Source organism: Myxocyprinus asiaticus, chromosome 35, assembly GCF_019703515.2.
Source record: "Myxocyprinus asiaticus isolate MX2 ecotype Aquarium Trade chromosome 35, UBuf_Myxa_2, whole genome shotgun sequence".
Taxonomy (NCBI): domain Eukaryota; kingdom Metazoa; phylum Chordata; class Actinopteri; order Cypriniformes; family Catostomidae; genus Myxocyprinus; species Myxocyprinus asiaticus.
Window position 1 is genome coordinate 23,394,277 of NC_059378.1, and position 15,903 is coordinate 23,410,179.

Below are 15,903 nucleotides of genomic sequence, written 5' to 3' on the forward strand. Positions count from 1 at the left end.
GGTGGGTGGCATTCCTATGTTGGTATGGGTCATCCGCTAGTGCTTGCACTGCCTCTGGCAGTCAGGAGGAATGAAACAGAATGCTAGTTACGTATGTAACTGTGGTTCTGTGAATTCTGGATGACCACCAGAGTTCTTAGTCACTCGGAATGCGCGAGAAAGGCATACCGATGTAGAGGGCTGAGCTGCTATGATGTATATCCTTCAGGGCTCACCCCACGTCACCATGTGACACTGTTGGTATATTATATCAGCCTATCTTGCTGGCACTACGATGATCTACTACTGCTTTTCACTGCCTCTGGCGGTCATCTGGAATTCACAGAACCAAAGTTAAAAACGTAACTAGTGTTTTTGTGAGCATTCACTCTTAAAGATACAGCTCCCTGCCATCATGCCATTATCAGGAGTAGATGACTGATCCAAAAATGATTATGAAAAATAATAAGTGAACAGATAAAAGATACATGAAACATGCCTGTTGCTGTATTATTGTAGGTATTATTTTCATAGAAATGTAAAAACGAATTATAATAAAATGCAAAAACTCTTTGATTTTACTTACAAACAATACAAACATTTTATAGTATGCTTATAAACTGTAAGATAACATTTATTTTATATTTTCACATTTCCATACAAAAATCTGATATATGGCCATGAATTTAAAACTATAGTTCATATATTTGGACATATATGTAGGCTACATATTCAAATTCCACTATTATTTGGGAAAATACATGTTACATACATGAAAGCAGCCATTCTTGTAGTATTTTGAAAAATATGTGGTTACATACAGTACATATGCAACAATGTTACTTTTTATCAGTGATAACTATACATGAAAAAACAAATTAAGGGCCTATGTTTTTTTACATATTGTGATGTATCAGATTTATGAAAGGATTTAACCTGAAAACTAAGTAAATGTGAAATGTAACTGCACTATGAATTTACATGACTAAAAAAACTGCCTCCTCATTTCAAAAGTCCACCACACGCCACTAATTAGAATGGTCAACTAGTTATTCAATAGTTTCCTTGCTTGTTTTTTTTAGCTTTAATTGTTTTAGTGGTGGTGCTTTAATGGAGATAAATTTAGAGACTCAATCAGAGGGTCAAGGTTAAGATGGTTAGCTTCAACAGTTACCCACTGCTGGTAGATGCTGTAACTACACCATTATGTGGACAAAAAGCATGTTTCTCCATTGACTGCTATTCAGAAATAGATGACTATTCTGACTAAATAATTTTTTTTGCCAGCAACATATAAATGGCAAACATTTCACTTTAGTAGATGTTTCACCAGTGCCTGATTTTTTTTGGAGGGCTCTTAACAGTGTGAAACATTTTTCCCTGTCTGCTTAGTGGTGGCGCTAGGTGGTGGCTAGGGGTTCCCTGTCATTCCCCCATTCTTATAAACAGGGTTTGAAATGAACTCCCATCAGACGCAAGTGAAAATCAACCTTACAGGTAACGCTGGCAAGTAGCCAATTTGGCAGGTTATTCTATCATGCTTCAATGTTAATAATTTTCCCTGAGAGTATTTCAGCAATAAAATCATTCCCTGTATTTTCTGTCAACTCTTTAGAATAAAATGCGATGTCCGTTCCATGAACGAATCACTCTTTTGAGTCAGTTATTTTGAACGAATTTGTCAAACGGCTCATCAGTCTGAACTGACTGGTCCAAATTGGTTTGCGCTTCATTCTGAATCATTTGACCATGCTTGTGAACGACCCTGTACCATCAAGTGGTAAACATTTTCTTTCCAAAAATATATCAAAACATTAACAGATTGCCCAACACTGTTTATTCTTTAGTGTGCTGCATCAAGTCAAGCAGTAATATTTGGGCATATTTTAATAGGACCTACGCTTGGAAATGTTCATGTTTTTCAGTAGCGATTTGAAAGGTGTAGGTAAGTCCTTTTTTACTATAAATTCTCCTCCCTGCCCAGTAGGTGACTATATACATGAAGAATGTGAATTGGCAAAAACAAAAGAAGAAGAAAGTGAAAGTGAAAGTGGAGATTTACAGTAAAAAAAAATGACTTTTTCACCCACACCTATCACATCACTTCTGAAGATATGGATTTAATCACTGGAGTTGTATGTATTACTTTTATGCTGCCTTTATATGCTTTTGGAGCTTCAAAGTATTGGTATTAATTCACTCATTTGCATTGTATGGACCTACAAAGCTGAGATATTCTTCTAAAAATCTTTGTGTTCAGCAGAAGAAAGAAAGCCATACATATCTGGGATGGCATGAGGGTGAGTAAAGTATGAGAGAATTTTAATTTTGGGGTGAAATATCCCTTTAATAGCTGCTGTTAATTAATGATGTTTCAGCATTAATATCATCTAGCATTACTGTAGCCAAACAATTTGATATTTTAAATGTATTTACAACACAGTTGAAAACTGTGTGCCACCCTGAAAATATATCTGGACACTGTGGCCATAACACTTAAAAAGTTTATCCTAATGTCACACAAAACATGTTATAAAGTTTTTTCGGACACAAAACATCAAGCAGAATATCCAGATCATGCTATGTTCTATACATAGGCTACCTGTGGTTGTTTTCAAGCTCCAAAAAGTACAAGAGAACAATGTTGGGGAAGCTACTTCAAACTGTAGCTTCCCAAGTAGAAATCTTAATTTAAAGAAGTTAAAAAAAATTTTTTGCTGGCTACACTGCAAGCTATTCATAATGGGGCCTAACTATTGAAGCTTGATAAACACGATTATGTGAATAAATGAATAAAAAAAAAAATAGTGGTGAACAGCAGCATTTAACAACATATCCAGCAGCAAATAAGACTTTAAAAGATGTTGAGACAATTCTGCGTGAAACCAGAGTATTAGCAGAGACTGGCCACTTCTATTGAAATGAATGGGAGAAATTGTAACTCCCAACCAAGGAGCTCTAGCGCCCAAATGTCAACGGATGTAAAAGGAAGTCCCGCCTTACAGGCAAAAGAGCCAATCACCTTTTATACACAGACATCGCCTATCAATCAACTTGAGAAAGCGCATGCGCATTAGCTAAACAAGCCGGGGAAATTGCGTTTTTCAGCATCATATGAGGTAAAGAAGCACAATTTATGGTACCAGTTTTGTCAGATTTTACTGTTGATGTGAAATATTTCTTTGATCGTAATCTTAACCAACCGTTTTTTGAGATTTCTGTGTCTCCCCATTCAAGAAGATAAGAGCTGCACTGTCATAACTGGAAATAGCCTCTTGAGAAAGATATGGTGCTAGAAAGATATGGTGAAACTCAAATTAATCATGAAACAAATCAGACATTCCAAAAGGTTCAAATTTCGGGATAATTTGCGGACAGGTGTCATTACACCTGCACGCATTGTATCAAGGCAGGAGCCGAACGGCCCTATATGTTTTGCCATATTAGGAAATTTAACTGTAATCTACCTTGTTACGATAGTAAGTGACCATTTGCAGACACCATACAAATGAATGGGGAGAGCCGTAAACTGACACCACCTATCGCAAAATTGTCCGCGTCTCTATTATAAAACAGCGATTTTGTTGTTGCAAACTCCACACAGTTCATTCGCAAATAATGATTTAGTGTAAAATATGTTGAAGATTAGTGAACAGGCGGTCAGTTCATTAAATGATGAGCTGTTTCCTCACAAAAGCAGTTTATTCAGCGTACTGAAGCATTTCCTCCGTATACATCCATTAAAATTAAAAAACCTATGTACAGCCCATAGAATGTCTATGGACCCGCCAGTTGTTGGTAGAAGGGCTCTGGCACTGCTCGACTAATGACGTCATACTCAAGTCAGCTGACCTGTGCCTCGTGATCCAAAATGTCTCATGCGGAACTACAAACTGAAAAATATCACTTTTATCCTATGACAGACATTACACTCGTCGTTTTATAGTTTATTGGGTTATGGACACAATTGTTAATCGACTGACCATTTGTTATTCTGCGTTGACCTTCCAATAATTATCGCCGTTTTGGGAAGTGCTCTCACTCTTTCTTTTTTTTTTTTTATGATAGCTCAACTAACTCATGCATAACTGTAAACTGCAAGTTTAAAAATATATAAACTCGAGATGAAAGAAAACATAATTCTGTTTCTCATAACGCTGTCTGTCTGCGCGCACACTGCGTTCAGTGGTGAGTTCAATATTTTACATTTACAAACAATATGGTAACACAAACAAATGAACATTGTTATTACTACCTTTTCAATGTTTGTAGATGCAGAAGTGTCCCTCAAAGCTCCAGAAATAGTTAATCTACAGGAAAAATCTTCACAAAACATCACCATTACCTTAAGGTATGACTATAAATCAAGATTTGTGTGTATTTAGTCTTGATGCGTGTGGACAGATGATTTTCTTTATTTTATACTTTGCTTATGTGATTTTATGCTTGAAATCAATTATAATCAGCTATGAAGTCATATTCATATATACACATTCGTGTAATCATTTATCTATACATTCATGGCATCAATGGACTTGATAATGCTCAAAATATAGGCACGGATATTAAGTATTTATTTTTCTTATTCAGTGTTTAGTAACTGTTTTGTTACTCATCATACCTACCTAAGTGCTAGAGTTAGTTATGATTATGATAAAAAAAAAAAAAAAATGTCTTAAATGGTACTGTTCACGCAGTTTTAGGCCCTGATTGTCATCGAGACCCAGGCTGAATGTGTTGTTTTCTCTGTCAGAACAAAAACATTGAGATAAACCAAGCTCGCATGCTGATTTGTATTATATAGCTTCAGACAAATATCTTTTCAGCTCCTCTCCATCTTAATCCTTTTACTTACTTAATTCATTAGATGAGACAACATACTATAGACTTAGTTTAGGGGTTATATCATTAAGACCTACAATTGAAGTCAGAAGTTTACATACACTTAGGTTGAAGTCATTAAAACTCATTTTTTTTAACCACTCCACAGATTTAATATTAGCAAACTATAGTTTTGGCAAGTCGTTTAGGACATCTACTTTGTGCATGACAAAAGTAATTTTTTCAACAATTGTTTACTTTTAATTGACTATATCATAATTCCAGTGGGTCAGAAGTTTACATACACTAAGTTAACTGTGCCTTTGAGCAGCTTGGAAAATTCCAGAAAATGATTTCAAGCCTTTAGACAATTATCCAATTAGCTTCTGATAGGAGGTGTACTGAATTGGAGGTGTACCTGTGGATGTATTTTAAGGCCTACCTTCAAACTCAGTGTCTCTTTGGTTGACATCATGGGAAAATGAAAAGAAATCAGCCAAGACCTCAGGCAAAAACAATTGTGGACTTCCACAATACTTGTTCATCCTTGGGAGCAATTTCCAAATGCCTGAAGGTATCACGTCCATCTGTACAAACAATAGCACGCAAGTATAAACACCATGGGGCCATGCAGCCACCATACCGCTGCAGTAGGAGACTAATTCTGTCTCCTAGAGATGAACGCAGTTTGGTGCGAAAAGTGCAAATCAATCCCAGAACAACAGCAAAGGACCTTTTTAAATGCTGGAGGAAACAGGTATACAAGCAGTGGCGGGCCGTGCATTTAAAGTCTAGGCCTTCAGTGTGATTCATGCCATTAAGAAAACACAGTTTCACAATGAATAAGGCACCCTGTGCCTTTGGGCATCATACATTATGTCACAGCTAACTAGTAATACCAATTGACATTTTAAAAACACGTCCATGCACGAAAGCCAGAACTTGAAACGACACTTAATACTCAAGCAAGCCTAATTTCAACTGCAGCATGACTGTTTGTGAAATGAACGTCTCCCAAACAGACATTCAAAAATCATAATTTTTCATATGAATCTACCAAGGAGGTCTATAATACCTGGAAAAATCTATCTAATAATATTTGCGATTTAAATGTTGCTTGCAATAAATTTAGTTTCGTCAGGGTACACAGTTATGCTGCGTTCCATTCAAGCTGGATGAGGGATGTTCCTACTTGATATCTCCGACCATAAATGCATCCCATTCCCGCTCCCATTAGCTTAGCAGGGGTTTGACTCTCATTAGAGATGTCTCCTAGCAACCCAACTGGTAAACAATGCTGCAGCGCTAGCATTTGTGCTACAGGTGTAGGATTATCAAAAGAGATTATCATGTTTTATACACCTGTTTCTGCAGGCATTTGTTAAACAAGCTTTTATATCATGTAATGTGGAAATGAACTAATTTATCGATATTACTTAATAAAGTGAATGTTTATCACTTACTTTGTATATCTCCCTGAGTGTGGACATATTTGTGTGACATTATGCCCCTGCATCTCACCAAAATCGGAGTTGAGAATTTCTGCACAAGCCTTGTAGTTGTAATTTTGACTTCAAGATGCATTTCATTGCACTTTTCCTAGTAGGAAGTTGTAAAATCCGACTTTCTGATTTGAATGGAACGCAGCACTACTTTTCAAATCTTGATCTGACACCGAATGCTCAAGCAGCCTAATTTGCACTTAGAAACCTCCTGATGTTGCTATAACAATGCAAAAAGCACTTACAAATTTACTTGAAGTGAAAATCAGCCCTGTTTTCCTGTTTAATAAATTAAGCAATCACACGGTCTTGCAGAACATCTCGTGTTTTTAGTGATGGCAGCCGACTCGTCAGACAGCTTGATCTTACGCTTTTCGCTCTTGAATTACGTACATCACTTAATTCGTGATTGCATCACTCAAGGCCAGCTAGAAGGACATATCCTAAAGATCACACCCACCAAGAACAAATAAATCAATCTGATTGGCTGATGAATCTGAAAATCTGACTTTAGTTGCTCATTCATTTGCACTGTTGAGGGATTCTGAAGAAATTCTGAAGGCCTGAGGGGTGGAGCTCAGACTCACACGCTGCTTCGGCTTCGTGCATATGATTTGTGAAACAGTTGTCACACTGGATAAACTTTTCATTTTTCTCTATTTGTTTGTAGATTAAGAGTGGAAAGGATTAAAAATACATAGGCAAAAAGGTGATTGAGAATGAAAAGATGAAAAATATATATTTATTTGGCATGTTTCGCCAGCAGAGAAGGCTTTGCTGGCCCTGAGAATTCGCCACTGTGTACAAGTATCTATATCCACATTAAAATGAGTCCTATATCAACATAACCTGAAAGGCTGCTCAGCAAGGAAGAAGCCACTGCTCCAAAACCACCATAAAAAAGCCAGACTACAGTTTGCAAGTGCACATGGGGACAAAGATCTTGTGAATCTTTGAGAATGAAGCTTTGAGAAATGTGCTCTGGTCTGATGAAACTAAATTTGAACTGTTTGACCATAATGACCATGGTTATGTTTGGAGGAAAAAGGGTAAGGCTTGCAAGCCGAAGAACTCCATCCCAACCATGAAGCATGGGGGTGGCAGCATCATGTTGTGAGGGTGCCTTGCTGCAGGAGGGACTGGTGCACTTCACAAAATAGATGGCATCATGAGGAAGGAAAATTATGTTGATATATTGAAGCAGAATCTCAAGACATAAGCCAGGAAGTTAAAGCTTGGTCGCAAATGGGTCTTCCAAGTGGACAGTGACCCCAAGCATACCTCCAAAGTTGTGGCAAAATGGCTTAAGGACAGCAAAGTCAAGGTATTGGAGTGGCCATCACAAAGCCCTGACCTCAATCTGATAGAAAATTTGTGGGCAGAACTGAAAAAGCGTGTGTGAGCATGGAGGCCTACAAACCTGACTCAGTTACACCAGTTCTGTCTGGAGGAATGGGCCAAAATTCCAGCAACTTATTGTGAGAAGCTTGTGGAAGGCTACCCAAAACGTTTGACCCAAGTTAAACAATTTAAAGGCAATGCTACCAAATACTAACAAAGTGTATGTAAACTTCTGACCCATTGGAATTTGATGAAAGGAATAAAAGCTGAAATAAATAATTCTCTGTACTATTATTATGACATGTCACATTCTTAAAATAAAGTAGTGATCCTAACTGACCTAAGACAGGGAATATTTTCTACGATTAAATGTCAGGAATTGTGAAAAACCGAGTTTAAATGTATTTGGCTAAAGTGTATGTAAACTTCTGACTTCAACTGTATTTACTCAATATTCCAGATGTATTTCTTTATTATTTTGCATTTATTCAGTGTTCGTTACAATCGACTTTACTTCCTTTATTAAATATTACCAATTAAAATTGTTATTCTTTCTACAAACCATCTGATTTATTGGAGTTATTTCTATCTGCTGGGTCACCTTGCATCAAGTCTAGTGTACTAGGCAGTCACTAAGTTAATATCAAATCTAATGTAGGCCTACTGATGGTAATGGGTTCAGAGAAATAATTTACCTGGTCTTTCATTTGTTTTATTTTACAGTACACCGTTGAACACAGCTATAACAGTTTATTTCAACATCACATATAAATCAAGAAATGTCTCTTTAATAATTCAACTTCCTGATGAGGTATGTACACTTATCACTAGGGATGACTATAACTTGCTTTGTCTAAATACAAATAATGATTACACTTTTGGTCTTGTATATTGCAATATGTAAAATTCTAGATTAAATTATACAAGCATGACTTTTTATAATACTGGACATCATATCTGTTTTCATCAGCCTTAACATAAAAAATATTCATTAACCGCATTATACTGGTATAATAATATTTGGTTTTAATAAACAGTTTTCTTTGAATTAAGGAAACATTCAAGTTCTGCATTGGCATACAAGCTAAAATATACCTACTGTTTATACCTGCACAGGTTGTTGTGCCAGCAGAAAACACATCTGTATCTTTTGAAATGCGTGCAGAGGGGGTTGGTCAGGTGACCATTTACCTTTACAGCAATGACACTCGCATAAAAAGGTGTGTTGTAAACCAGATTTTGTTAACTGTCACCAATTGAAAACATTATTGGATAAATATTGCATAAGTGATGTTCTCCTGTAGGTTTCTATTAGTCCTCAGCCCACATTTTGTTCAACTCATTTGCATACTTTATAAATAAGATATGGTATCTATTTCACATTTCCTTGTTGTTATTTTTTGTTGTCAGTTATGGCATTAAGCCACATGTGTAAATGCATTACAGCCAGGCATGGAGACATTTGAATCATCATCTTGCAAAACCAGTTCTGTTTATTTATTTATTTATTTATTTTATTTTCTCCCCTTTTCTCCCCAATTTGGAATGCCCAATTCTAAGTCCTCGTGGTGGCGTAGTGTCTCGCCTCAATCCGGGTGGTGGAGGACAAATCTCAGTTGCCTCCGTGTCTGAGACCGTCAATCCGCGCATCTTATTAATCTTGTTGAGCACGTTACCGCGGAGACATAGTGCATGTGCGGGCTTCATGCTGTTCTCCACGGCATCCACACACAACTCACCATGTGCCCCACCGGAGTGAGAACCACATTATAGTGACCACGAGGAGGTTACCCCATGTGACTCTTCCCTCCCTAGCAACCGGGCCAATTTGGTTGCTTAGGAGACCTGGCTGGAATCACTCGCTGTTTGATTTCTTAATTAACTGTAAGTCTAACATGTGCGTTAACAGAAGAGATATATGCAATATTCTAAAAACAACACCTAGAGGGGACATCTCTATATGCTCAATGGTAGGGGTGGGTAAAAATATTGATTTTCCGATGCTTCATTTGAACGTTCTCTATTGATTCTTAAATCCCAAGATCGACAAGATCCTTTACTCTATGCGCAAGCCTCCACAACAATGAGAGGAATCACTCGCATTTGCAATACACATTTTTAAGCTATGTGACTAAAATGTATAAATATGGCAACTGGCCGGTAAATGTTTGCATTTCACTCACCAGTAATTGAGTAGTATAGTGGTGGTGGAGTATTCAGCAGCGAGATCCTTTCACTTTATGTTGAGAGTAAAAGTTGTTCCGTGTAATGCGTGTCCAAAGACGAAATCCACGCAACCCATTTGTCATTGAATAATGTCTCTTTTAAAACCCTTTCTTTTCTCTACAGTCAGTTGTTGTTAAAAAAATAAACATTTAATTCTAATCACGCATGGCACAGATGAGATAAAGCCAATCGAGTCACTCTCATTAATATGTGCTCATCTTCAGATGCTCTTTACAGAAATGCCGGTATTGTTAAAGAGACAGTAACGATTTTTAGCACATGTTCAACAAATCAATGTAAATACATGTAAGTAGTACAAATTATGCAATTAAATAATAATCATGTAACAAAAAATAATATATGAAATATAATATGTTATTTATTGATTGAAAACATGTATTTGTTCATTTTTAAAAAGCCAAAATGTGACCAAAATGATGAATGGATAAATATATGAGTAGTATAATATATAATAATGTACCTACTTAGAAGGTCCCCTGTATAATTAACGGCATTAGCTGTGTGAAAATGTCTTTCATATGTAAGCAAAAGGTACATTATAACTGAAATATACCCATATGAATCGATTTTGAATCTAAACGAAATCAGAATCTACTCGAGAGCTTGTGAATTGGAATCAAATCGAATCATGAAATCTGTATCAATACCCAGCCCTACTAAATGAAACATATTCTCCGGTCAGTGGCATTGTAGCATTTTGTAACAATAAATCTGTCTTTGATTTGTAGATTTGTAACTAATATTTTTAAGCAAAATCTCTTTTTTCCAGCTATACAACTCGAATCAGATTCTTGATAGTCAGAAGCAATGTTCTTTTTATTATCAACCAAATCATTGGCTGGATTTACTTCCTGGCCTGGTCTGTGTCGTTCTACCCACAAGCATTTGAGAACTGGAAACGACGCAGGTAAAGATTATTTTCCTTGAGAATCGAGTATTTATAGTGAATGAAGTGCTGATTTGATGAGTAATGTGTATGTTTTGTGTCATACAGTGTGGTAGGCCTCAGCTTTGATTTCCTCGCTCTCAATCTAACTGGATTCATTGCTTACAGTGTGTTCAATGTTGGCTTGTTCTGGGTGCCGTATATACAGGTGAGAACACTTGACACAGCTGCAGTTGTAATGTCACATTCATTTGTTGTAGATCTGTTGATTATTTTGGTATTCATGTTAATTAATGGCTGGATATTGCAAAATTATTCACTAATATCAAAAGTTCAAGTCAACATGAAATCAATATTGACCCTATTTAATTTTGTAATGTACATTCCAGATGCTCCGGCTTTGAATCGACTTTACTTTTTGGCTGATGTCACCAAGTCCTCTTATAGAGACTTTTCATGATCCAATCAGTTTCCAGTGGATAAAATCAAGCCCTGTCCTATTTTTATTTTTTTTGTCATGAAATATCCTGCTGTTTACAAAAGGTTTTCAAGAAAAACCTATACTGGTCTAAAATAGGTCTCAAAGACTGCCAAATGAAGCGTGTTAAGACTTTAAACTCATTTATTTATATTTATATGCAATTTATTACTAGCCTAAAGACTAATTTAGCTCTAGGTGTATTTAAGTAGTAGACTTGCCATTGTTTGTTGACAATTTTTTTTAAAGGGATAGTTCACCCAAAATTAAAATTCACTCATTATTTACTCACCCTCATGTATGATTTACTTTCCTCTGCTGAACACAAACAAAGAATTTTTTAATAAATTCTCAGCTCTGTAGGTCCATACAATGCAAGTGAATGGTGGCTGGAACTTTTGAAAGGTCCAAAAAGCACATAAATGCAGCATAAAAGTAATCCATAAGGCTCCAGTGGTTAAATCCATATTTTCAGAAAGCGACATGATAGGTGTGGGTGAAAAACAGATCAAGATTTAAGTCCTTTTTTACTATAAATCTCCACTTTCACTTTCACATTCCTCATCTTTTATTCTTCTACTGGGTAGGGAGGAGAATTTATAGTAAAAAGGAATTCAATATTGATCTGTTTCTCACCCATACCTATCATATTGCTTCTGAACACATGTATTTAAAGGTGCTGTAAGCTATTTCATCCTTTCTACATTCACAAGACTGAGCCGTTGAATTATCCACGGCCACTCTTTCCAAAACCCACACTCCAAAGATAACAAATTAGCTTTATTGAGACCAACATTATGCAGAAACTGTTTTTTTGTTGTTCAAAACAACAGCAGCAAAATAGCGCCCTCAACAGACAACTGTTATGAACAACATGGCTTAAAAATGGCAATAAACCTCGCTGCAACTACAATACTATGAGAACGAGCAAAATGATTGACAGGTGTGTTCACATTGTTCCCATTTTTGCTTGGTGTTTACAAAGTCTACAGCTGGCACAGAGACCGGTGAGATATCTCAAGACACTTATTTCATTAATAACTTTAAGGGAGTAGGAAAAAGTTTTGCATACCTTTCAATGAAAAAATTGCTTGCAGCACCTTTAGCCACTAGAGTTGTATGGATTACTTTTATGCTACATATATGTGTTTTTTTGGACCTTCAAAGTTCTTGCCACCATTCACTTGCATTGTATGGACCTACAGAGCTGAGATATTCTTCTACAAATCTTCATTTGTGTTCAGCAGCAGAAAGTCATACTTATCTGGGATGGGATGAGGGTGAGTAAATGATGAGGGAATTTTCATTTTTGGGTGAACTATCCCTTTAATAGATCTATATAAATGGTGTTCCTACAGGAGGAGTTTTTGAGTAATGATCCGAATGGAGTCAATCCTGTCGACTCCAATGATGTCTTCTTCAGTCTTCATGCTGTAGTTCTCACTCTCGTCTATATCTGCCAGTGTGCCATCTATGAGGTAAACATTAACATGTCATGATTTAGGATTGTGGAACAATATCTCCTTAGTATTTAAAATTTGAGTGATTATCCTGTTTTGAGGGAGAAATGAAAATGCAATTTTGTAGATAAGAAAATGTTATTGCTTCTTTAACTGTTGTTTTTCTGCTTTTTTGTTGTTTAGAGAGGTGGGCAAAAGGTTTCCAAAGTGGCCATTGGCTTATTAGTGATTGGCTGGACCTTTGCGTTTGTCTCCCTGTTTGTTGCAGTGGCACGGAAGATCTCCTGGCTGGAGTATCTTTACTACTTCTCTTATATTAAACTGGGTGTCACACTTGTAAAGTACATTCCTCAGGTACAACTCTTCCATCTCCAATCACAACAGCACAAAAATGGTTTAATTATAAAGAGAACAAGAAACAGCTTCCGCAATGCATTTAACCTCTATAGGCCAATTCACACTGCCCCAACAAAGGCTATCTTTGTCGGATCAGTGTGTTTACCCTATTGGCCTTTGTTGGCATTTGTTGGCGTCTGTTTTCACAGATTTAACATGTTTAATCGCTGTTTGTCGGGTCTTTGAAAGTTTGAGCAGTCTGGTATGATTTTTCAACAAACTCAAACAGACTCTGACATAATCTAACTTCAGCGCAAACCGTTGCCATGACAATGAGGTAAGTGTCCCTGTCAGCTCATAGAAAATGAATGCGCGCAGCCGCAACTGCATTAGAAGATCAGGAGAAATGCAGTCAGTCCCGATTAATAACATTTTGTAGCGAATTTGTTTGAGCTTTCCGTCCCCTTCTAAATAAAAGAAAACAAAATTATATGGGTTCAGCAGTTTGTGTGGATGACACTCGTGAGGAAATACACAAATTTGCAAGACACGGAGTCCGTATCTCAGACAGAGATTGATAGATTTTTGCTGAAGCATGAAGTTTCTTTATTCCTCAAATGGCGTCAATTCACACAGAAAATGCAAACACCGAACTCATTGCAGATCTGCAGTAATTAAAAATATCAACTTTTCCCACATTTTATGGACATAATCTCATGTGTGAAATATTTTTCCTCCGATGGAACTTTCAGAATGAATAAGTTCCCAACAAATACAAAATGTTTTTACAACTAGCTTAATGTCACTATATGCTAGATGTGTTTAAATCTATATAAAAATTATATTTTAAATCATGTTTGGCTTCATACGCAACCTCTTCCTTGTCAATCATCTTCTTCAAGGGCAAACAACAACACGTAAGTTTGTTGGTGTTTGTTGGATCAGTATGAACACAACAGTAATGATTCTCAACATTCTGAATACAACAGCCAACTTTAGAGAGATTGAAGTGTTGGCATTTGTTGGGGCAGCGTGAATTGGCCTTATAATTTTATGTATTTCAGAATTAAACAATTTGTAGTGAGATATAATGTAGGACAGAATTTTCATAGTTGTGTAATCTACTCCTTTAAGAATGATAGCTAGTCATAGACCAGAGCAGTAGACTTTGGTGCGGTGCTAAAAATAGTGATTTCACACTTCCCATATTGTGGTAACAAATTTGTGCAGATACATGTACTTGCGGCTTGTAACACAAGGTTGATCAAGAGCTTCCAACGAATCAGACAGAGTACAGAATGGACTGCTTGCACTGAGAGTCATGACGTTCTTCCACATTGAAATAAAGCGACTCATTAGTTTCCAATTATATGTGTTTACAATGTGCTGTAGTTGCCAAGCTCCCGAAACTCCACTTAAAATGCATGTTCGGAAGAAGATTTTAAAGTATGGATATTTTCAGAGAGGGGAGAAGATATATTTTAAACATTGCTATGTACAGCTTTGTGCGGCATACTATTTCATAATGTTCATTAATATGACATATTTTGCAGGCTTATATGAATTACCGCAGGCAGAGCACAGAGGGGTGGAGCATTGGTAATGTGCTGCTCGACTTCACAGGGGGCAGTTTTAGTTTGCTTCAGATGTTCCTTCAGGCCTATAACAATGGTGAGACCACACAAGCATCTCATAATACTTACATTTTTACACTAAATCTGGTTCTGTTTTAATTTGAATGTGTTTTTTTGTTTGTTTTTTCACAGATAAATGGAAGTTTATATTTGGGGATCCAACAAAGTTTGGATTGGGTGTGCTTTCCATCTTTTTTGATGTTGTGTTCTTCATACAACATTATTGTCTGTACAGAAACAGAAAACCACAATACCATGATTTAGATGATCAAAAATAGAGTATGATCACCTCACCACTGGCCTTAAAACATGACATGGAACATGTTAATAGAGATTCTGGTTTGAAATGTAGTGTCTTAGTAAAGTTTTGATGAATATGTATATGGGAAATATGTATATCTTACACCAAAGCCTTCATCTTTTATATGCATATCTAATTTTATGTTAGTCTATATTTTTGTAAATTTGTATGGTAGATTGCCTTAAATTGATACTGTCTCTTGGCTGAATAGTAGGCTACTAAATTAATGAATAAAGTGTTGAATTAAACACTGTTACTGAATAAGCGGATTTGTGTGAATTTATTGTCTATATTTCCTGTAGCATGGCGCACTGGAAAAGGTTGTGTCTAAGATTTCCATGGAACACAAATAGGCTACTCATAAGAATATATACCTTCAATGCACTGTAAATTGCTATGGATAAAAGCGTCAGCACATGCATAGCACATGTACACATGTACAGTTGAAGTCAGAAGTTTACATACGCTTAGGTTGAAGTCACTAAAACATATTTTTAACCACTCCACAGATTTCGTGTTGGCAAACTATAGTTTTGGCAAGTTGTTTAGGCCATCAACTTTGTGCATGACATGAGTAATTTTTCCAACAATTGTTTACAGACAGATTGTTTCACTTTTAATTGACTATATCACAATTCCAGAAGTTTACATACACTAAGTTAACTGTGCCTTTAAGCAGCTTGGAAAATTCCAGAAAATGATGTAAAGCCATTAGGCAATTAGCTTCTGTTAGGCTAATTGCCGTCAGTTGGTGGTGTTCCTGTGGATGTATTTTAAGGCCTACCTTCAAACCCAGTGCCTCTTTGCTTGACATCATGAGAAAATCAAAATAAATCAGCCAAGACCATAGAAAAAAAATTGTGAATCTCCACAAGTCAGGTTCATCCTTGGGAGCAATTTCTAAATGCTTGAAGATAC

General features: G+C 36.4%; 1 protein-coding gene across 3 annotated transcripts; it reads left to right on the forward strand.

Annotated features, from left to right (window-relative positions):
• Nucleotides 1–2,101: 2,101 nt before the first annotated feature.
• On the forward strand, nt 2,102–15,248 carry ctns (cystinosin, lysosomal cystine transporter). Of its 3 annotated transcripts, none has more exons than XM_051673088.1 (10): nt 2,102–2,279; nt 4,252–4,330; nt 8,367–8,454; nt 8,760–8,863; nt 10,660–10,797; nt 10,885–10,984; nt 12,613–12,732; nt 12,898–13,068; nt 14,604–14,721; nt 14,817–15,248. In XM_051673088.1, the coding sequence occupies exons 1-10, from the start codon at nt 2,117–2,119 to the stop codon at nt 14,960–14,962; spliced, it is 1,227 nt and encodes a 408-aa protein (XP_051529048.1). In that variant the 5' UTR covers nt 2,102–2,116; the 3' UTR covers nt 14,963–15,248. The 3 variants fall into 3 exon arrangements, with proteins under 3 accessions (XP_051529048.1, XP_051529050.1, XP_051529049.1); XM_051673090.1 differs by lacking the exon at nt 2,102–2,279 and adding an exon at nt 3,048–3,098; XM_051673089.1 differs by lacking the exon at nt 2,102–2,279 and adding an exon at nt 3,794–4,167.
• Nucleotides 15,249–15,903: the final 655 nt, after the last annotated feature.

Bases quoted from the DNA above. Each gene is read 5' to 3' on its own strand.
- ctns (XM_051673088.1), top strand. From the start codon at position 2,117: ATGTATTACTTTTATGCTGCCTTTATATGCTTTTGGAGCTTCAAAGTA. The intron at 2,280-4,251 runs GTGAGTAAAGTA...CAATGTTTGTAG, and splicing joins ATATCTGGGATGGCATGAGG to ATGCAGAAGTGTCCCTCAAA. The intron at 8,864-10,659 runs GTGTGTTGTAAA...TCTTTTTTCCAG, and splicing joins AATGACACTCGCATAAAAAG to CTATACAACTCGAATCAGAT.